The sequence below is a fragment of the Tenrec ecaudatus genome, chromosome 1, assembly GCF_050624435.1.
Source record: "Tenrec ecaudatus isolate mTenEca1 chromosome 1, mTenEca1.hap1, whole genome shotgun sequence".
Lineage (NCBI taxonomy): Eukaryota > Metazoa > Chordata > Mammalia > Afrosoricida > Tenrecidae > Tenrec > Tenrec ecaudatus.
The window spans coordinates 173,383,613-173,407,318 of NC_134530.1; the positions used below are offsets into that span (position 1 = coordinate 173,383,613).

The 23,706-nt window shown below is 44.8% G+C and overlaps 1 protein-coding gene across 3 annotated transcripts in view; it reads left to right on the forward strand.

Moving 5' to 3' along the window:
• LOC142462324 (carboxyl-terminal PDZ ligand of neuronal nitric oxide synthase protein) overlaps nucleotides 1-23,706 on the forward strand; it is a 384,106-nt gene that overhangs the window by 237,781 nt on the left and 122,619 nt on the right. For all 3 annotated transcript variants that reach the window (XM_075564096.1, XM_075564078.1, XM_075564087.1), the window contains exon 3: nucleotides 22,995-23,087. In XM_075564096.1, the coding sequence (XP_075420211.1) occupies nucleotides 22,995-23,087 (93 nt within the window). The remainder of the gene's footprint in view (nucleotides 1-22,994; nucleotides 23,088-23,706) is intronic.

The window sequence follows — 23,706 nt, forward strand, 5'->3', positions numbered from 1 at the left end:
TTCAGTTCTTCTCTACTTTTCCATCTTTTTGTTTGTTTGTTTGTTTGTTTAAGGTCATTGGCATTTGCTTTTTTGCTTCTATTGGTTTCTGTCCATGGGTGGCTAAAGAATGACTCAAAACTTGCCCATGCCTTGGTCCTCAGAATCAGTGAATATATTACTTCACATGGCAAAAGAGACTCTGCAGATATTATTATACTGCAGCTCTTGAAATCGAGGAATTGTCTTGGTTTATCCAGTTGGACTAATAATCACAAGGGTGATGTATCAAAGAGAAGCAATGAGACAATGGAAGCAGAGAAAGCTTTGATGATGGAAGAAGGGGCTATGAGCCAAGGAATGTAGGCAGCCTCTTGAATCTGGGAAAGGCAAGAACACTCTTCTCACCTGGAGCCTCTAGAAATAATTTAGCCTGGTGGATTAATTTTAACCTTCTGACTTTTGGAACTATAAGTGTAACATTTGTATTACTGTAACATTTGTATTACTATAAGTGTAACATTTGTATTACTGTAAGCGAAGTTTGTAGTACTTTGTTGCAACAGCAATAGGAAACGAATACACTCTTTCTGGTTATCTCCCAATTTTACTGAATTAAGTCAGATGACTAAATTAAAAAAAATTATAACACCATCTGTCCATACACGAGTGCTACCAGTTATGTATGAGATGTTTAGAATGAAATAGGACACGATATGTCTCCATGTCTCAGTGTTTCTCTGTACATTGTCCTGTTGGGAGCTGGAGCTGGAAAAACCAGCAAACAAAAACAGATAACTCATTGCTTACATTAGATGATGTACAAAGAACAGTGGGCATTTAGAGGAAGGGCTGCTGTCTTCTTTTTGGGACTCTCATTGATATGAACCTTACAGTGTGTGTGTGTGTGTGTGTGTGTGTGTGTGTGTGTGTGTGTGTAGAGTGAAGTCTGGAGGAGGTAGAGTGTTGCTGGATACAGTAGTCAGTGGGTGAAAAAGCATTGCGGGCAAATAAAGCAGCATGGATTATGCCCTTGTTCATATTCCTGAGAATAATTTGAAGCAGTTTCAAATGTTTATAGGAAAAATGGAATTAAAATAAAATGTGATTTGTCCATGAAACTGTTGGTGGTCCCACATGTACACTAGAAGGGCACCAAGCCTGTAGCTAGTGTCTTTTTCTGGGATATCCAGAAGCCCTCGGTTTTCCATTGGCCAGGGAGTGAAGAGAATGTGATTCCAAGAAGCGCTTTGTTCTCCGCTGCTGCTGGCTGCAGCAGCCTGGACGGCTTCAGAGGGCTCCTCACTAACTTACACAACCCTGAGTCTCACCACAGAGTAAAACCGCCTAAGTCTCCTTTCTCGATCTTTCTGATTTCATCAGCGCCCCGTTAGAATGTTACCACCATTCGAATACCATAGTAGAGGAAGGGAGGCTTTCTCAGAATTCCCATTGTGACAGAGCCTTGGTTTTCCTCTGCTTCTTGATATTATCCTTCCTACCAAGTCTTCCTCATTTTTTCTCTTTGTTTTGGCTGGATGCTTTGGTAAAATGGTCCTTCATTTTCATATTCTAAAATAATTCCCCATTGCCTGCTGCTGAACTCTGATTTTCTAACTAATCCTAGGAAAAGAATCTCTCAGTTATTGAAGCATTGCCCCTAGGGTTCTTATAATCCTGATCTCCTGTGCTTGTCTTCCTGGAGGATGCATGTTCAAATAATAAACCATGGATTTTAGGCCATAGTGTCTGACTCTTATATTTGTCTGTGGTAGAAATCAGACAGATATAAACAGATCAAAATAATAGTGAGCACTTATTTGGATATTTTCCAAAACCAAAGAAAAGAATCTGTGTATAGTAGGCCCAGATTAATTGGGAAAACTGGCCTGTAGACAAAAGAGCCTCAAACTCTTACTATGTGAAGAGAGAAGAGGCTGTTTTTGTGGAGTTGCAGCATCATTAGGATTGGTGTAGAGAGTTACAAGCATTTTCCCAGAATGCCTCACCAATGTTAGGGAATAGTCATAAAACATTTAGAACTTACTATGGGTGTTTATGTTCATTCTCTTCCTCCTGGTGTCCCAACAATAGCCACTGTGGCAAAGAGAACAGTAAAGGCAGCAGTTGAAAAGCATGTTCAACAACTTTATAAGCTGGACTGTGGGGGTGTGTGGAGGCCTTACTTAGCAGAGCAGATGCAGCTTTGGTCTAAGTTCTGTTAAATGAAATACTGATGACAAGCACATTTATTGGAGACTCAGGAAGACTCAAGATGTGGGAGCTCTGGTTTCTGTGGGTGGCAGGGGGAGGTGCCCTGATGCAAACAGAGAGCTTAAGTTGAAGCCTTCAGAGTCAGCTGGTAGGAGCCTCTCCTATTTCTGTAATCGTGATTAGAAAAAACGTGAAGATTCTTCTCTGGTGTTACTGAAGAGACCTCGAGAAAGTAGGCCTCCAGGCTTTCATATCTGAAGAGTTCTGCAACTTGGCAGCCGTTCCCTGATCACCTTACAGGGAAGCTCTCTCTTCACTGAAGTCTTCCAGGCAACAAGCTTCATTCGTACACAAATGCTGTCCGTCGGCATTTAAGTTTCTTTTTCTTAAATACACATGGGCAGCTCCAAATCACTAGCTATTACAGATTCAAAGCATCCATCATAAAAAGTAGAAACCAAAATAAATACATGGGAGGAAGAAGTCAAAGAAAACAGAGACTGCAAGGTACAAATGGCAACCTGAAAAACAAAAGTAGAAAAACAAATTCATCCACTCTTTGCCCCCTGTAGAACAGAGTACTATTGAAAGGCCCCTGGAGAGCACACCCTAAAACAAAAAGTGGATGCTATGAAAAAAGAAGAGAACTCTCAGAAATTTAAAGAATGTTAGTCAATCTTAAAAAAGAATACTAATTGAAAGTTATAAAAAATAAATCTATCGAATGTTAGAATAGAAATATAAGTTAGAAAAGATGAGTGAACTAGAGCATCACTCTAGGGAGCCAATGTCTCATAAACAGGAATGCCAAAATAGAACAACAACAAAAGGACATTGTCAAAGAAGCAACACAAAACCTGTTTCCAAACTCTAAGGCACATCTCAAGACCAACCCAAAACAACAGAGAAGAAACCGAGGTACATGCGGAAGAGGAAGAGTCAGAGGACTATTGGATCCCCCACAGCACATCAAAGACTGGAACACAATAGAGATATGCTTACAAAATACTGAGAGAAAAACTAGCTTCAACCTCAAATTTTAAACCTAACAAAAATATCAATCACATGTGAGGATGAACTAAAGATATTACGAAAGGTTACAATAATAATAAAAAAGCTACCATGTATCTCTGTTTAGAAGATTCCTGAAGGACATGCTCCATCAAAATGAGAGAAAAAAAAAAAAAACCAAGAAGGAGGAAGCCTTCGGATTCAGTATGTTTGGCATACTTCCCTTTATCAGTAGCCAACTTATGTGTGAAAACAATATGAGACCAGTTTGAGTTGATGTAAAAGCATCTAAAAGATCCCTCACCACCACCAAGTCAACTCTGTCTCCTAGTGACCCTGTAGGCTAGAGTATAGTTGGGTTTATGATATGTTAAGGCTTTACAGGAGTAGGCAGACTTATCTTTCTTCTGATAAGAAGCTTGTGGGCTTGAACCGCAGACCCGTGGTTAGCAGCTCAGTGCATAGCCCACTGTGCCACCAGGGCTCCATGGCAAGAGCCTAGATTAGATACATAGGGTGGTAAGGGCCCGTGAAGGCATCATTAGACATTTAACCCAGAAAGTTGCACTGTCTTCTTTATTTCAAAGTGCCTTGAAGTCCCTTTGTCCTGTAGGGTCACACTACTTACATATTAGTATAATAGAAAACATTTACACGAGTGTTGTTAGCTCTTCATAGATAAAGTGATGGTCCTAAATTTGGTGAAACTATCATTCTTTCCTGCCTCCCCCCTCCCATCTATGGGTACAACCATGTATCAGTTCATCCATCTATATGTCGTACCGTCCAAAAACACTCATTGACTGCCACTTTTGTAGCATAGATCATGTCTCCTACTCTCCCTCATCACCACCTCACTGCTAATGAGAAGAGATGGCATCCAAGACTAGTCCTGAGCTCTTAAGAGTTAAGCCTTAAGGACCATGGTAAGAGACCATTTATGTGCTGAAAATCAAATGCCTCAAAATACAAAGTATATCCTAAGTCTGTGGGAGTCAGAGGGTTGTTAGAACCTGTCAAGTCATCGGAGATACCAAGGTGATACGTGTCTAAATTAGCTCCTGCATTTCCCAATGGAAAGTGTTCACTATGGGCTTGTGCTGCACTGCCCAATTCCTTGTTACTTTAGTTTGGTTAAATTCCACAGTTACTCTTTGAGCTCTAGCTGGGCTTTAGAGCATCTCTTGGCTTCCCCTTTTTATCCAAGAAGGAATACTACCATATTACCAGAGAAAGAGTTGTGCTCTGTCTTTTAAGCCCATTGAATTTGGAAACGGCCAGTCTCCTTACAGCCAATTTCTCATTATAAAATGTTCCCGACAGACTCTCATTTATCTTAATTATTCATGATCAAATATAACATCCTTGTTTTTATGCCAGAGCTCTTTTTGTTCTTGGTAGTGACTGGAAAAGGAGTTAGGAGATGAAGAGGTGTGAAATGAGGGGCCTGTTTTCTACCTTGAGAAGTAATTTTAATCATTTTAAGAAAGAGACAATGGCTGATATTTTGGGAATTGGAATGGATAAATACATACAATTTTTAAGTGCTCATTTTTTCAGTAGGGATCTGAGTATAATTGGTTGCAATTGAGTATCTCCCTGATCAAAAAAGAGTTGGGGAAAAAAAAAATAAAAGGAACCGGGCTCATTTTAGCCTGAAGAAAAATAGTTAGCTTTTTAGCACAATTGTTCCAAGCCAATCAATAGCTAAAATGATATGTTATTTTGGAATTTAGTCATAGAAGCTGCTTTGATCTGACCTTAGAATGTGAGGGTTGCTACAAAGTAAAGTGACCATTAGAGATAGTTTCCTAAGGTCGATGCTTTTGTTCTTTTTCAATTTTCATCTGATAAAAGAAAGGAAGCAATTTATCTGCGGTCCACTGAATAGCCTGATTTCCCTAAAGTTGCCAAGCTTGTACAAAATGAGAAATATGTCAGATATGTCAAGCAGTCTCCAAGCTGAAAGATCCTGCTTGTCTGTCGGGTGTACTGTGGTGGCTTATACACTGCTGTGATGCTGGCTGGGAGCTATGCCATCGGTATTTCAAATACCAGCAAGGTCACTCAGGATGGCCAGGTTTCAGCAGACCTTCCTCACTAAGAACAGCCTAGGAAAAAGGAATAGGTGGTTTGCTCTGAGGATAAGTCACTGTAAGCCTCATGAACACAGTGGAACATTGTTTGATGTGCATATGAGCCCTTCAACTCTTCCACCCGGACGAGCTGCTTCCTCAAAGCTTCAAGGACCTTTATTTACTGGTGGCACACAACTCAAAATGAAAAGAAGCAGCTGCATGCAGCAAACACTCATTAATAATTATAGCATAAGAAAATAAATGTAGGAAGATTGGGGTCATCAAAAATGAACTAGAATAAATAAAGATCACTATGGTAGGCATTAGTGAGCTGAAATGGACTCATATTGACAATTTTGAATTGTGAAATCATATGGTTGGCAATGTTGGGAATGCCAGATTCTAGAGGAACGGTGCCATATTCATAAACATTTCAAGATCGATTATGAACTACAATGCTGTGTGTAATAGGATAACAGTTATACAGCTACAAGACAGTCCAGTTAATATGAATATTATTCAAATTTATGTACCAATTACTGAAGTTAGAGATGAAGAAATTGAGAATTCTACCAACATGTTCAGCTTAAATTGATCAAGCATGTAATCAAGATCAATTGATAATTACTGTTACAGGAATGCAAAAGTTGGAAGCAAAGAGGAAAGAGCAGTAGTTGGAAAATATGACCGTGGTGCTAGAAAGGAAGCTGGTAATCACGTGATCAAATTTTTCAAGGTCAACAACTTCTTCATTGCAGATACTTTTTTCAACCACATAAATGATGACCATTCACATAGACCTTGCCAAATGGAATACATAGGAATCAAATTGATTCCCTCTCTGGGAAGAGGCAATGGAAGAGTTCGATATTATCAGCCAACACAAAGCTGGGATTGACTATGGAACAGACCATGAATGGTTCATATGCAAGTTCAGGTCGAAGCTGATAAAAATTAAAACAAGTCCAATAGAAGATCAAAGCGATAAACCTGACTTGAAAAGTTTAAACCTTGTCAGTTGATTCCTCCCCACCCCCCCAATGCACATTAGACCTGATTTCAGCATTTTATATATTTTGTTTTTCTTTGTTTCTATTGGGGTTTATCTCAGATGTGTTATGTCATCGGAGTTCACCCTCGTGAATTTGTGTTATAAACAGAAAAACATAGAACCAGAGTTCTATAATACAGTGTGTAGGAAAATTAGAAGTCATGGTCAGTTTGATTTCTTTAGCCCCCATCTCCCCACTCAAGTATATTTAGGGCACTTAGCCATCTAAGGAAGGTAGTGTTTATGTTTGCAGATTGAAGAGCAATGTACGGATGGATGAAATAGCTTGTGGAGAGAACAGACATGAAGAACAAGCTGCTGAGCAGTGGCTGTTAAACAGAATGATATGAAACTGCTGTGGGTTACGCATTTGGCTGCCAGCCACACAGTTAGCAGTTAGAAACTACCAGTGGCTCCATGGGAGAAAGATAATACTTGCTAATCTGGTAAAGAGTTATAGTCTCAGAAACCCATAGGGCCAGTTCTGCTCTGCCCTGCAGGGTCATTATGAGTCAGACCAACTTGATGGAAGTGAGTTTGGGTTTTCGTTTTGTTTTGGAGGCTGTGTGACATGCTAAAATATATAAGTTAGAATGACTATCTAGATAGAATTGATATGATGGCATGGAGGAGAGCAGTGGCCTTGTGTGTTCCAGTTCCCAGGGCCCCAGCTTAGCACTCAGATCAACCAACTCACTGTTCTCCTCCCACACTGATAGCTTTCTTGATTTTCTTTAAATCTGATTCCACTTTGAGTTTGTGTGAGAATAGGAAGGGAATTCGGTAGCTTGTTTTCCAGGAAGTCTAGCTGGCTGGAGCTGAAGATGCTGCCAACAACCCAGGCATTGGATACCCAAAGAGGAAGGCAAGAGAGAGGTCAACATGAATAGAGAAGAGAGAGGGTGATGGTGTGTGGAGGAACGGAATACGTTAGATTTTCTCCTTCCCTCCCAAATGGCAACCTCCAGACGATATTTCATCAGCTATGACCCTGGGGGCCTTCGCTCCACTGCCTCTTCAGGCATGTATTCATTATTTAGTTTGTCCCCTTGTCTGAGGCGCATTTATGTGAGCAATGGTTTGGTGTATACCTGGTGAGGAGGCAGAAACTTTCAGAAATCAACACGGTGTAGTTGGTTCAGTGTTGCTATGTGATGGGAAGAGAGACACCTGCTCTAGTAAGAGTCAAAACTCATTTGGGCCCACTGGAGCATTTGAGGTCTCCGTCTGGAATCTCAGGGCCTACAGAGACATGCCCAGGCCTGACAATCGCTCCCAAAGACAATAAAATATCCCCACCCCAAGTCTGCAATCATGGCTTTCCGTGGAGAGTCACCAGGTAGTGTGGCACTCAGATAGCTTCATGGCACCTGTGCCTCAGCTCAGCAGGCAGCTCTGAATCTAGTTGGGGAAAGACTTCTAGAGAAATTTGTCTCCGGGCACTGTGCCATTTTCTCCGACTGGCGTGAGGTTCTCCTGGCCTGCACTGTAGGTCAGTTCTGGAAGCTCTTGCCCTTAACTTGGGAGTCATTGTCTAGATTTCAACTGACATTGGATCCAGAGCTGCCTCTCATTTGTATACTGGTGAGGAGTGTGCTCTTTGCTGTCAATACTAGTCCTGAAATTGGAGGGGAACATCCTCTGTCCTGATTTCTTATCCAGCCAAAGAGATTTTTTTATCATAATTATAATTTTAAAATTTACATAGAATAACGTTTTTAAAGGTGATTTTGTGAATTTTACTCTACAGAGATTCCTGTAGCTAACACAATGACATAGACCCGCTCTATCCCTCCTCAAGATTCCTGATGCACGGGTCTCCCCAACCCAGCTCCCCAACAACTACTAATCGGTTCTCTTTCACTGTCGTTTTGTCTTTTAAAATGGTCATATAGTTGGAACCGGATAGTATGCAACTTTTTGAGTTCTTTCATTCAGCACCATGCCTGTGAGATGCTTGTGAGTCATGTGTATTCAAGCTTTCCCTTGTTGTTGCTGAGCAGTATTTCATTGTATGGAAATAGCACTGTTCATTTATCCAGGGAGGTTGAGAACTGCTGCAGTAGATGATGCAACTGCCACAGCTGCTAAACATTCAAGCGTGGGTCTTTGCACAAGTTAAGCTTTCATTTCTCTAGGGCAGACACCTTGATCCGAGGTAGGAGCTTGGGGTGGGGGGTTGCGGGTGGAGTAATGAGTGAACACATTCAGCTTCCACCACCAGATCAGCAGCAACCCACCAGCGGCTCCTCTGGAGAACATGATGCTCCTGTGAAGACTGACAGCCTCTGAAACCCCAAGGAGACAGTTCTACCTGTCCTTCAGAGTCAGCATCAACTCAATGGCAGTGAGAAAGTTACTACTTCACTGGGGGATTGGTGGGTCAGGTTCTAAGTGTGTGTTTACCTTCTCAGGAAGGATACCTAGCTTAGGCATTGCTGGGTCATATGCTAACTGTGTGTTTAACTTGACAAGAAACTTCCAGTTTCCGAGAGAGGCTCTGGGCTAGTTTGCACTCCCACCAGCAAGGTTTGAGAGACCCGATTTTTTCTGCTTCCTCTCCTGTATTTGGTACTGCAAATGCTTAAAAACCTTCCCCCCATAATTTTAGATATTCTAATAAGTACATAATGGTATCTCATTGTGGGTTTTAATTTGCATATCCCTAATGAGGTTGAACATCTTATGTGTTTGTTTGCCTTCTGCATATCTGCTTTGGTCCTTGGATAACTTTTTGCTGGAATTATCGTCTTATTGGGTGGTGTTTTTTTTGTTGTTTGTTTGAGAGTCCTTTATATGTATTTTGGATATTTCCCCTAGTTTGAAGTTTTGTCTTTTCCTTCTCAGCCCTACTTTTTCACAGACCAAATGTATATCATTCTGAGGTGGTCCTGTTGATTTCTTTTCCTTCTATGGCTCATGCTCCTGTGGTCAGTTGTAGACCTTCTGTGTAACCCCAACTCACAGGGGTTTCTCTGTAGTCTTATAGCTTCACATCTAAGTCTGTGGTCCATTTAAGATTACTTCTTGCACAAAGCACAAGGTTTATGTGGGAGTTCTTGTATTTGCTTTGCTGCCCCTTTGGGGGAGGGAGAGACTTGTGGAAGGGTACGCTGTCGTGTTTAAAACCGAGGCTTGGGCAAATCAAAGGACACCAGTGCTTTTCCTGCCTAGCCTGTCCTGCACCACGGAAGGAATGGGGACGACCAGCATTTCCTTCTTTGCTCTGGATGTTTATCAGGTGCTTATACTTTATTCTACTGCAGTGAGCCTCCATTTTAGCTGCCCTTTGGTAACTTCTAAAAACCCAATGCCTAGGATGTACCCCAGACCAACTGGAATGTCGAGGGTTGAGACCCGCATGTCAATTTGCTTGTTTTGTTTGTTTTACATGTTCCAGGTGGTCCGAATATACAGCTAATGTTGAAATTCACTATTATTCCACTTTGGGATTCTTCGGACCTCAAGGAAATAGTGCCACCTCCTGACCATAGGAAGTTATTGTGCTTTGTAATGACAGCCCTTAGAATCCCCTCCATATGGGAGTCTGGACTCTGGATCTTATAATTTTATCATGTGCACATTCGTTTAGATCAGGCGTCCTCAAACTACGGCCCCTGGGCCACATGTGGCCCGCCAAGGACATTTATCCGGCCCGCCAGGTGTTTTTTCCCCATTTGTTTTTTACTGCAAAATAAGATACGTGCAGTGTGCATAGGAATTTATTCATAGTTTTTATTTTTAACTATAGTCCGGCCCTCCAACGGGTCTGAGGGACAGTGAACTGGCCCCCTGTTTAAAAAGTTTGAGGACCCCTGGTTTAGCTAGTACTGTAGGATAAGCATTGGATTGCCAACCACAAGGTCGGTGGTTCAAATCCACTGACCATTCCACTGGGGAAAGGCGAGGTTGTCTGCTCCTGCAAGGATGTATAGTCGTAGGAATGATACAGGGTTGCTCTGTAGAAATTAACTCCATGGCAGTCGGTTTGGGTTTGGGCTTTGGTGGGGGGGACGACTGATAGTTAAGTGTTCAGCTGCTAACTAAAGTGTTACCGCTTAACACTTGATTGGTGGCTCAAACCTGAGGAGGAAAGACGTGGCCTTTCCATTAAAGAGTGTTGCTGTGAGGTACTATGGAGTCCATTCTGATCCCTAGCAACCGTACGTGCAACAGAACAAAGCATTGCCCTGTCCTACACCATCCTCACAATTGTTGATATGTCTGAGGCCATTGTTGTAGCCACTTGGTCCATCTCATTGAAAGTCTTACTTTTTCTTTGCCCTCTACTTTACCAAGCACGAGATCCTCCTAAGAAGCACCTTGTTTTCTTATTATTTTAAGTAACCCAAACACAGATATAAGTGGTAAACAAATTCACTGCCATCAAGTTGATTCCAACTCATAGGGACCCGATAGGACTGGGTCAAACTGCTTTCTGCGGGTTTCTGAGACTATAACTCTTTGCAGTAGAAAGCTCATCTTTTTCTTGCAAAGTGGCTGATGCTTTTGCACCGCTGACCTTGCAGTTAGCTGCCCGACGCATAATCACTATGCCACAACGGTCCATAAGATGAAGCGCTGAAGAAACCTTGGAGATCACTATTTCAAACAATGAGTATATCCAAGTATCTTTTGGACATAGGTCCTCTAGCTCTAGAGCCATGCTACTCTCGGTGTGGTCCTTGCTACCAGCATCACCTTGTACCTTGCTAGAACAGCAGAATCCTTGGCCATTCCAGATGTGTAGGATCCATAATTCAGCAAGATCCTCAGGTGATTCCTGTGGACATGAAAGTTGTGAGGGACTGCTGTGGAGAACCACAGAAGTGGAAGTTTCTGTGAGCAGCCTTCAGTTTCACTGTAAGAAATGACTCTTAAACCGAGCTGCCAGTGACCTGTTAGAAGCTGAATGGTCCCTTGACACAGAGACGCCGTTTTCACTGTCTCTGTGCTCTCCCAGGTCGGATTTTAGTATTTTCCTCTTTCTTCTAAGATTCCTCCATGTCTCCCAAGAATTATTTTCTTAGCCATGCCTTCCCCGTTGGGGCCATGTTGTCTGGTTATTACGGTTTCTCCACCCCACCCTCCTCCATTAAGCCCGGACTCTTGTGATGTTGAAAACTGAGTATGAGCCCAAGGTGAGCAGATAAGCTCTCCTTATGTCTCTCATCATGATGACAAGGGCTGAGCCTTGCCTTAAGCTTGGGTGGGAGGAGCTTCAACGAATGGAAGACTTGTGAGGACCTAGGCAGGGAGACGCCTACACAGAGCAGCAAGAGTCTCATCAAAGGTAACATATTCCTCAGGCTCATCTGCACTGTCATTCTTGATGAAAGCGCTGCTACTTTGTCCAGGTATGGGATTTAAAGGTTATTTTCCTGTCCTGATTCTCAGTCTATTCAGTAATTTCATCCAGACATTTTCTTTGTTTTCACAACCAAATGCTAGATTCAGAGCCAGAACCTGCATGAAGTGGAAACCTATTAGAGAAGGAAAATGCAAAATTTCCCACTAAAAGGCAGCAATAGAAGAGTGAACGGCTACACCCTTCCAAAGGTGGAAGACTTGTGAGACCTGGAAAAATAAGGCGGTCCTGTCCAGGGGAGTGTGTTCCTGGTCTTTCTTGGTAGACTGGGTTCAAAGTCAGTGAAGCATATGTACATACACGGAGGGAGGGGAGGGAGAGGATAGGCTTAGAGTAAGGAAATGACTACAAAGGCAAATGAATCCAAGGTTGGCAGGGAACAACTCCCATAATCTATAGGCAATACGCTGGCTCAGATCCAAAGAACTAGACAAGGATGAGCCAGATGCAGCATCTGTGCCCAGCAAAAACCAAGCAAGCTTTCCCACAGCATCTACTTCTATTGGAAAGTGGTTACATGGAGGAAGCTTACCAGCCCTAATTGTCAATCCACTGAGAATCGTGGCCCAGCCAAGTTGACATAGAACCTGGGATTACACTGGGTTTCCCATTTCTAGGCTTTCTCCTTTCTGAAACCTCTCTGCTGCTGCCACAACTGTGGTCAATCTCTGCCCCTCTGTTCGTCCCTCTTTTCTGAACCCATCCCACATGCCACTCTCTTCTGCTTTCTATAGCACCTAGGGGGTTTTATTGATTTCTTCAGAACCCTTCCCTGAGTATCTACTACTTTCTCCCTTCTGTTCTCGTCCCTGCTTTCTGGGTTTGTCTTGACCTCTTTATTTCCTTGTCACAATACTTGCTCTTTACCTCCCTGGCAGTGTGCCTGCCCTCTAAACTCTTCTCTCACACAGGGCCTGAGAGGTGGTTTGATTGTTTGTCTGTTTCTTTTTTAACATTTTATTAGGGGCTCATACAACTCTTATCACAATCCACACATATACATACATCAATTGTATAAAGCACATCCCTCCATTCTTTGCCCTAATCACTCTCAAGGCATTTGCTCTCCGCTTAAGCCTTCTGCATCAGGTCCTCTTTTTTTTCCCCCTCCCTCCCCGCTCACCCCTCCCTCATATGAGCCCTTGATAACACACAGATTGTTATTTTGTCATATCTTGCCCTATCCGGAGTCTCCCTTCCCCCCATCTGCCATCCCTCTCCCAGGGAGGAGGTCACATGTGGATCCTTTTAATCAGTTCCCCTTTCCAACCCACTCACCCTCCACTCTCCCAGCATCGTCCCTCACACCCCTGGTCCTGAAGGTATCGTCCACCCTGGATTCCCTGTGCCTCCAGCTCCCATATGCACCAGTGTACAACCTCTGCCCTATCCAATCCTGCAAGGTAGAATTCGGATCATGGTAGTTGTGGGGAGGAAGCATCCAGGGTCTGGAGGAAAGCCATGTTTTTCATCTGTACTACATCGCACCCTGACTGACCCATCTCCTCTCCTAAACCCCTCAATGAGGGGATCTCCAGTGGTCGACACTTGGGCCTCGGGTCTTCCCTCTGCACTTCCCCCTTCATTCACTATGGTGTGTGTGTATATATATATATACATACACATACATATATATACAGTTTGTCTGTTTCTTAAATCACATCACAGCACATTTAGAGCTAGAAAGTTTTTCAACTGTAATTGAGTCTATTTCACAGTGACTCATTTCACAAAAGCAAAGGTGATATCCCGAGGAGCTAGGAGGTCTGCCCACGGCCACATCTTAGAGTGCAGATGTTTCGTGCCCCGAAGCATTAATACCCAGTCAGGCTTCTTCAAGGAGGCCGGAGCTGGTACAAACAAGTAAGCGCTCAACTCCTGGCCAGTGGTTGGAGGTGGGAACCCACTCAGAAGCATCTGGAAAGGCAGGCGAGGGGTCTCCCAGAAAGCCGCTGTCTTGAAACCCCCGCGGGACTGCTCTGCTCTCACACATGTGGGATCTCCGTGGGCCAGACAGACTAGCAAGGATAACACGAACAATGGCTTCTTCATAATGTAATTGTCGCTAAGTATTCATCAGAGTGTAGTTATTAGACCCCCTTACAGACACCAAAATCTTTGGATGCTCAGGTCCCTTATATAAAACAGTGTAGTATTTACATCCCAAACCCAACCCACCCCGCTACCATCTAGTCAGTTCTGACTCAGAATGACCCTTAGGACAGGGTAGCACTGCCCGTGTAGATTTGCAAGTCTGGAACTCTTTACTTGAGTAGAAAGCCTCATCTTTCTCCTGCACTCCTTATATAAAACCTACATGTATCCTTCTGTATACTTTTAGTCACCTCTGGATTACTTATAATACAATATAGCACTTTTGGCTAATGCTAGCCTTTGAGGGATCACTTTGATCACTTAATTACCTTCCCCCCTCCTGAGTATTTGGATAGGTGGGTTGGTTGAATCTGTGGATGTAGAGCCATGAATACAAGGGCTGACTGTATGTCTTATGAATTGTTTCTGCACCCTTATAAAGGAAGTATGGCTATATGTGTGTGGTGGTGAGTAGAAAGCTGCAGGGAGGTCTCAAAATATATATTTTTTTCTGTTTAAAGAGAGGAAAATCAAGACAGGAGAACTCATCATTTGTCTCAGAACCATTCTTGGTCTAAGGAAGAAAATGATTTTCTACTAAAGTCTGGGAAACTCTTTATTCCTTCTAGATTTAGGCATATATGGGCGTCGGGGGCGCGGTGTGGATCGCACTATTTAAACAACATTACGTGCTTTGTTCCCCCTTTCTCTAGTCACCAACTTTTATTCCACTGTCCTTTCTCCTTACATGATATCCGTTGTGCTAACAGTTTAGAGGGAGGTCTGCGCGCCTCTGAGAGACAGAGGAGATTGAAATTGTCCAGGGCCAGGGTCTAATGTTCTATTTTTAACTTGCCGCCCTCCGCTGCCTCTGCTCTGACTTAAAGGAAAAGGACGCGAATGGCTCCATTTCTTGGTTCCAGTGTGCTCTGTGAGCTAGCAGAGGGAGAAGCCACCTGGAAGCAGTGGATGGCTATTAGTAGTGGTACTTATCGTGCTTCATAAATCACCCTCTCGGGCCCCTTAATCATTTGGATGTTGTTCAGCTCCCCATGACCTGTCAGTATACTCCCAGCCGGCAAAGTGATGGCTGTATTCCAGGGCCTGTCTTGCCTCCTCCAGACAGGGAGCAGCCACCACTTGTTGGCTTCCCTGAGCTTACAGCCCTAAATTGCCAGTCCTTGAAGCCACTGCAGCCCTGTCTTCCATCCAAAGGTCTGTTTACTCTGCCCTTGGCCATGACACTGGTCTCTTGGCACCATGAAATCACCTTCCTCCTACAGAACATCTGCGTGTAGATGAGCCTCTTCCCACTCCCTTGGCGTTGTAAGGAGCAGTGAACTTGTATGCTTCCCCTCCCTGTGTCCAGCAGGCCCCATTGACCATGTTTTCTGCCTTTGGTTTTGTACCCTTTCCAGGTCACTCACATGCATCTCTGGGTGTGCAACAGGGGAGGAGGAAGAAAGGAAACGAGCGTGATTACTGTAGTGGAAACACCAAGGGGAGGGTGTGCGCACATTTTCCACTGAGGATGCTGGGGATGATCCTGAGCACATGACACGAACTTCCAGCCAGTTCTCCTTCCTCTTCTTGCTGCCTGCCTGCCATGAGATAGGGATCATCTGAACATGAAAGAGCCCGTTCAACATGTACTGATTAAGGGAGGTATGAATGAATTGTGCTATTTCCTGGAGCCCAGGTTCTGGGCAACTCGAAGAGCATGGGGCCGAGATGAGAAATGTGGACTCCAGCCTGGGTTTTCCTGCTAATGAGCCAGGGGGAAACCTGCTAGCATCTCTCAGTTCTGGCTTCTCCATTCACACGAAGAAACGCTTGTTTGCCCTTTTTGGTCTCAAATGTCCGAACAGGAGAATTCCTTTAAGGATTTTTGGTGAAATATTCTAAACTGACAAGATCTTAGGAAGGACAGTGCTCACCTGCTACTTCTCATCCGCAGAATTCTTCCCCCAGCATAAGAGTTGTCGGTTTTTAGCAGCCTTTAGCGGAAAAGATAGATGGCAACAAATAGTTGGGGTTCTTGTCTGAGCATCTGGATTGTAAGGGATCGACTAGAGTATCGTTGAAAAAGTGAACATGTATGATCAAGACACATGCATTTCACCAAGGTGGTTTCTAATGCAAGTGAACACCTGCTGTCACCCCTGTAGTCGGCTTCCATGGCCCACAGCCGTCTTTTTTGAAAAGTGAGATGTACATTACCACCTGCAAAAAAAAAAAAGAAAAAAAAAGCTGCTGGCCCTACCACAGATCTACTGAATGAGGCTCTCTGAGAGCGGAGCTTGGGAACTTTTACTGGGTCTGCCAAATGGGATTTGGAACTCTTCTAGCATATACAGCTGGGTGACTGTGTCCATTCTAGTGTTTATGATGCCATGAGAATGAATAATCTTTCAAAGGAGCCCCCTGACTTCCTTTTCAGTAGTTGACAGTGTGTTGAGAATTCATGTATTCCCAGCTTTCATACTACACCTGCTGCCGAGGGAAGTTGTGCTGGTCTTGAGACTGATAGATAGGAAATGAATGGCTCTGCCCTGCCTTCCCAAGAGTCCTCCTAGATATTCCACTGTTGACTCGGTACCAACTTTGGCCCTCGTTTTGCTGGCATTGATGGGGTTTCTTCTAGACCTTGGCTTCCAGTCTCATGGACCCAAGAGCTACAACTCAGGGAACCTGGGGAGCACCAAGAACAGAGACTCAGCTACTTGACTCCCTCCACATACTGCCCCTGACTGTACGGTGGAATTATTGAGACTTGCCTTGACCAAGAATGGCAACTCTAAATGATTAACAAAGTGTGCATCGTGGAGAAGGTGCTCAGCACTGTGCCAGGGCCTGGGGATGTGGAAGGTTTAGTATTAGCTTCTTAGAGCACAGCGCACATGGAATACGATGTAGGTGGCAATGACTTGTTATTAATTAGATGCTTCTTTAAAAAAACATTTTATTAGGGGCTCATACAACTCTTATCACTATCCATTTATACATCAATTATGTAAAACACATTTGTACATTCATTGCCCTCATCATTCTCAAAACATTTGCTTTCCACTTAAGCCCCTAGCACCAGCTCCTCATCCCTCCCCACTTCCCTGCCCCCCCTCATGAACCCTTGATAATTTATAAATTATTATTTTGTCATATCTTATACTGTCCGATATCTCCCTTCACCCACTTTTCTGTTGTCCGTCCCCCAGGGAGGAGGTCACATGTAGATCCTTGTTATCGGTTCCCCCTCTCCACCCCACCCTCCCGCCACCCTCCCGGTATCGCCCCTCACACCAGTACAGACAGGAACTGGAAACACAGGGAAACCAGAGAGGATGATCCCTTTGGGACCAGTGGTGAAGTAATGATTAATTAGCTTCTTGAAGGCATACAGTATCTTTTCTCAGGTGTGTGAATCATGTCTATCTTCAAGGAGGCCTTAGCTGGTGCAAACAAGTAAGCGCTCAACTCCTGGCCAGTGGTTGGAGGTTGGAACTCATTCAGAAGCATCTCAAAAGGCAGGCCGAGGGGTCTCCCAGAAAGCCGCTGTCTTGAAACCCCCGCAGGGCTGCTCTGCTCTCACACATGTGGGATCTCCGTGGGCCAGACAGACTAGCAAGGATAACACGAACAATGGCTTCTTCATAATGTAATTGTCGCTAAGTATTCATCGGAGTGTAGTTCTTGGACCCCCCTGCAGACACCAAAATCTTTGGATGCTCGGGTTCCTTATATAAAACGGTGGAAGAGGGTGTTATATTTCATGCTCCCAAAGGGGCATGGCCTAACAAGGAAAGCAGTGAACAACCAATGAGCAGTAAGTGATCGCTGAGGCTTGCACATGGCTGTAGGAACTGGGTGAATGGACAGTGGGAAGATGTGGGATGAGGTAGCTGACCTGGAAGGCTTCTCCGTGGGGACACCTGACCAGCCGTTTCAAGGATAAGCTGGAGTTCAGCAGGCAGAGACATCGGAGACCTCAGGAACAGCAATGCAATTGCGTAGGGGTGTTAAGAAGTGTTGCGTGTTTAACTTGCATGTGGGGGAGTGACAGGCACCCTGTACCAGCACAAGCAAGGTAGATGAGCTGTGAGAAGTGAGCGTGTATTGAAAATGTCTTAATGTTTTGTATTTGGCTGCTGAAGTTATTAAGCATTCTGAATGTCAATAGCAAGTGAAAAGGGACTGCCTGCAAACCCTTTCCACGGCAGACCCTCTGCTCTAGGTGCCTACAGCTTAGTCGTGGGGCAGTGCGCCCACCCATGAAAGCAAGACTAAGGGAAGCATGTGGTCAACATGCCCACTGGCACGCTCCGCGGACGCTCCCTCTGGCATTTCCTGCCCAGAGCCACAAGGCCCCGTGAGACCGTGAGTGCGCACAGCTGAAAATAACAGACCTGGGACTTACAGGGCGAGGCCCTCAAGGTCTGTCGCCGCAAACAGAACCCTCTCCTCTCCGTGAAGCCGTCTCTGTGCCCCTTGGCTCACACCCAGGAGCAGTGGGGGGACAGTGGGAAGGAGCTGTGCCAAATGAAGTGTACAGTGACGAGCAGGGGGACCAGCTCGGATCGCCAGCTCATTCCTATCAAGCTAGCCAGATGCATCCCTAGCCCAGTGGTTTGAAGTCAGAGTGACTAAGGAACCAAGGATTCTGTGATGTAGCTATAGATGTGTGTGTGTGTGTGCATGTGTGCGTTCGTGTGTGCCTGTGGGTGGGTGGGGGGTTGGGGTGGTGGTGGTGGTGGTGTGGTAATAGACATCAGCTAACAGCTATTGTCAAAATATGCAGAAGTTCTTTAGGAAGATAAAAATTTCAGTAAAAATAAACTGGTAAGTATCGGGTGTGTGTGTGTGTGTGTGTGTGTGAGAGAGAGAGAGAGAGAGAGAGAGAGAGAGAGAGAGAGAGAGAGAGAGAACCTTTCCTCATCATCTCTTTAAAAAAAAAGCAATTCTATTAATTATATTTCTGCAGTGTAGCCTCCAGCCCAAGGCATGCATGGCTGGTGTCTTTGCACACCCTGGCTGGCACTGAGACGTCGGCTTAGGAGACAGCGCTGAGAATTTAGGGAAGCCAGGAGATGTTCAGAAACCAGGAAGGTGGTCTGTCAGCCACTCTGAGGTTAATGTTACTTATGTCACTCATGCAGTGCCTATTCTAAACCCTTGTTGGATCCGAGCTTGCCCCCTGCCCACCCTCCCCTTGGGGGCCTCACTGGCGAGCACAGTACACTAAGTGAATGAGAGGTTCTGAGGCTCTGCTTATCGGGTCCAGACACTTTACCTTGGCATTTCTAGACAGCAGTGGGTGTTCCAGAACTTGTATTGTGTTGCTCCTTAGAAGGTCAGGCCCTGGAGACCTTCATCTCTCCTTGCTTTGCAGGGCTCTGGCTACTAAAGCAAATGTATCCGGTCAGCCTGTCCACATTGGGGGAAAGGGCCAGACTTCCTGGTGTGGACTCCAACGCTGGCATGGGCTTGGTGGGAGGCTGGCCCGGGCCTCAGCTGGTGCCACTAGCAGTCCTGTTTGTTCTGCAGACTCTGGCAAAGTCTGAACAGACTGGATCCCCAACCTTCAAAACACAGATGCTTCCTCCGGACCCGCCTGCCCAGGCAGGTCTCCACCTCAAAACAGCACAAAAGGAGAACCTGTCCCTGCCAGTCCCTTCTTTCTCCCTGTTGTCCCACTCCCTCCCCTTTGTTCAAACCTAGGTTCTCCCTCTGGAATAAACATCATCTGTACCCGATGTCCAAGTGGAGAACAATGGGCATATAAACAAACGGGCCGATGATGACAGATCTTGAAGTACTTTCAGCGTTTTACTTTCTTTCCGTTCCATGATTTCCAATAGCACTACACTTCGCATTCTAATGTTCCCATTGGAAGGGGGTTGGGACCACTGAGCAGCAGGCAGGTGGATTGGATGTAGAATGCGTCCAACCTCATAAACAGCACGCAGGTAGGCCCGGCAGCTACGACAGGACCCTGGAGTCCCATTTCATGCCCTCTTTGTTTTGAAGCGCTCCAGAGCATTCCACCAGCTGTTGGAAGGTGCACCTGGGCTGTCACTGCCATTGATCTTCTAGAGGAAATCACTAGGACATGCTTTCCTGTCGTCTCTGCGCCAAGAGACTCGGCAAGACGCAGCCGAGAGGGCGCATGTGCACAAACTCAAATGGAGCCGCTTTTCCAGGCCCCGAGAGAAAGTTTTGTTGCATTTTGGAGATTTTGATTCAGTATATTAAAAAGCATGGCCAACATTGTCCAAAAACTAGTTAGATTTAAGATACCCAGGCAGTGAGCATGTTGGGTACCTCTTGCTAGGATTAGGTGGGTGATCTTCAGGTTAAATGCCCTAGAGAAGAGTCAAACCAGACAAGAAAGAGAGATGTGTTTAAGCTACAAGATTCTTCTAGATACACAGGACATGCAAAGATCTGGCTGAGCAGGCAACATAGTCTCGAAACTTGGGCCGGGGAGAGAGTCACCGTGCCTGGCAGTGCTTACTATTTGCTCACTTGTGTTTGTTGCTAGGAAAAGGAAAAGGGGATATGTATGGAGCCTGTGAGACAAGCATCGTAGGAGAGACTAGACGCAATAAAAGTCAAGGATGGCCCTGTTTAGGGCAGGGTTTGATCACATCTGGGTGTTTGGGGCTCTTTGCTCTTAACTCCCTTCTCAGGTCATCATTCATAACGCATGCACCCTGTGGCACTCCCTTTGACTGATAGGAGCTGCCCTAATTTTAGGGTTTCGGTCATCGGAGAGGCTAAAGCGTGGGGTTTATTGAAAGCTGTAGGGAACAGAGGTAAATGCAAATATGAGCAGGCAATGTAGCAGGCTCACAAGGCAAAGTCAGCTGGCTTGCAGAGTCTCCTGCTGGTTTTTCCACCCAGTGGTAATTTCAACTCACCTGGCCCTGCATCTGGTGGTGCTGTGGGTTAGGTGATGGGCTGCTAACAGTGAGGCTGATGCTTCACAGCCACCAACTGCTCTGCAGGAGAAAGGGGAGACTGTAAAGTACATAGATACCCTACATTGGGTGCTACGAGTGGGGATTGACTGGATGGCAGTGCGTTTGGCTTATTTGGGGTTAGAATTGCCATAGAGCCTAATGTGGCAGTTAGAGGTACACGTTGCAAATTGGAGCTTCGTCCTAAAGTGCATGATGGCCAGACACACCTGAACTTTCCCTGGATGTTGGCACTGCCTTAGAGAGGGATTTGCCACAGTCCACCTTAAGACAGGCTCCAGGACTAATACACTCTTCCCCTCTCCAACTCCTTCGATGGCTTGGTTTTCTATCTCCTTACTCCTAATTGGTTTTGCTTCCCAGGCTAAAGCAGAGCCTGAGGTTAAAGTTGTTTTCTCTTTTCTTTCCCCCTGCAAATGTTTGTTTGCTTTCACTCCTTTCAACCCTCTTAGGGAAAAGGAAAGCTGTTCCTAGGGTGGAGTCCCTAAGTGGTGCAGTTACTTACTCAGCTGCTAATCTCAGGGTTAGAGTTTCAAGCCCACCCAGAGCGCATCAAAAGAAAGGCTTAGAACTCTACTTCTGAAACATCAACTTTTGACGCAGTTTTATTCCGACACATGGGTCACCATGAGTTGAAATCAACTCGTTGGCAACTGGTTTGCTTGACAGGATAGAGTGACTGAGAGAGTGGGAAAGTGACCAGCAGATAGGAATGATGTAGGATACTGTCACCTGACCATCCAAATCAGCAGAACCCGTCCCACGAATATAACCTTAGTTAGCAAGGCCATGCTCCTTGCTATAGGAAGGATAAGATACCCCAAGGGGGCATTGCCATGTCTCTGGGCAGCAGAATAGAAGAAGAGCTGAGGTTTCAGTGAAAGGACTAGAACTCAGACATCATAGGAAGCTCTGGGTTCTTGCGAGTCCTGCAGGGTGTGTCCACGGTTACCAAATCATTAGCCTAGAGAAATAAGTGAGTTGCATACGCAATGAACTAGGTGCCTCTTTTCAGGTACGGGCGGTAGCAGGTTCTGGGTGGTATTGGGAGCTCTTGAGAAGAGGGACTGTGGAATGGAGGGAAGTCTTGGCTATGGGTCACTTAAGGAAAAAACAAATTTTTTTGGTAGTTCAAATGTTTAATTAACGAGCATACCAGGTAAGTTTTCTAGGTGCTAATATGAGACGTTCAACTTTTGTCAAGAGTTACAGCCTTGGAAACGCACAGGGGAAGTTCTACCCTGTCCTGTGTACGGTTGCCGTGAGTCAGAATCCACTTCATGGTGTGAGAGAGAGAGAGAATACCAGGTGGGAGCCAGATGACAATAGTTAATTCACTGGAGAATAAAATTCAGGGAACAAAAAATAGAGTAATATGACCAGTTACAAATAGTTGCACAAGTCTAGGAAATTACTTTGAAGGAGCAAATATTATAGGAAAAAGGTCTGATTTTGAGGAGGAGGGAAATATTACTAGGCGTATGTGGTGGAGACTGAAGCCTCTCTGCTCAGGACTGCAAACAAGAGGTTAGAATATAGAAGCCATTGAGCAATCCTTTTCTAACTATCATTTATCAGCTCTTTCCAGAATATACTCTAGCCCCAACATCTTCAGGGGTATAGGCTTAGGGGTAGCCTTGGAGACTGGCCCACAGATAATTAAAGGAATTTGAGAATCAAAGTTGTAGAGAACAACTTAGAATTAATAACTATCTTTTAGTACATTAAAACAGAAACCAAAAAAAAAACAAAACCCCAGCTCTGGCATGGAATACTGGTACCAGGTCTCCTTAATCTTCATTGGGATAGAATGGAGTTTTAGCAGCATTTGGTTTGCCACAGGGAAACTTGCCTAACAGCGAGAGTTGTTAAATGGTGGGATGAATCATTGAGAGTAGATTCTGAATTTCTGATGAGATTTTCAAAGTAAGGCATTTTCATTTTGTTAGGATGAATTTGGTTCACTCCCACGGTTCTGTGTAATGGCCAAGTAGTGGAATTACTGACTGCTCTGAATTCCAGTTCCAATCTAAGGCTTCCTGTCCCCAACTGCAGACCTCTTCCACACTCCCGAGGTGCTCCATGTTCTCAGAGCTGGGCCAGCACACCAGGCCTGGCCCAGCCCTCTCTCTCTCTCCCAACCCATGAGCTAACCAGGACTAGGCAGACACACAGATCTAACTGGGTTTTGTTTCTCTGTTTTTCTCTTTTCATTTTCTCAGTATGAGTTTAAAGCCAAGAATATTAAGAAGAAGAAAGTGAGCATTATGGTTTCAGTGGATGGAGTGAAAGTGATTCTGAAGAAGAAGAAAAAGGTAAGTGACCCTGAACCAGAAACTGTGATGAAGAGGGAGGTACACAAAGGAGGTGTGGGATACCTGTTCTTTGTAAGTCACTCTCTAGCCAGAATCCTTCCATTACCTCGCAAGGGCATCCTCTTTGACCAGCACCAAAGAGTGAGGCAAGGGCTACTATCTGCCCCACGAGGGGAAGAAGCCATATCTTATCACCCTCACATGGAGATGCTCTTTCATTTTGATACCTTTATCTTGGAAGCTTCTCTTGGGAAATAGTCCCAGTTGAAGTAATAGTTGAGTACCAGAGATCTGTGTAGGGAATGGCCAAGAGTCATTCCCATCTGTCATAAGGACAATGAAGCCCGTCTAGCCCTTGATTGCATCCTATTCCAATTGCTGTTGCATGAGCCTCACAAGGGCCCCGACCGCTAGCCACTGGTGCTATTATTGAGTGTGTAAAAAGAGGCGAGGGTGGCCAGGTAGGAGGAAGGGGATACTGATCTGCACAATGTTTCAGGTATTCCTCTGAGTTGGGATAAGACAAGCAAGTGAGCATTATGTTACTGAACATGTGACTGTTTTGTGTTCGTTTGGTGTATGTGATATGAGAGAATGGTATTACCACCTCGAAGGCAAA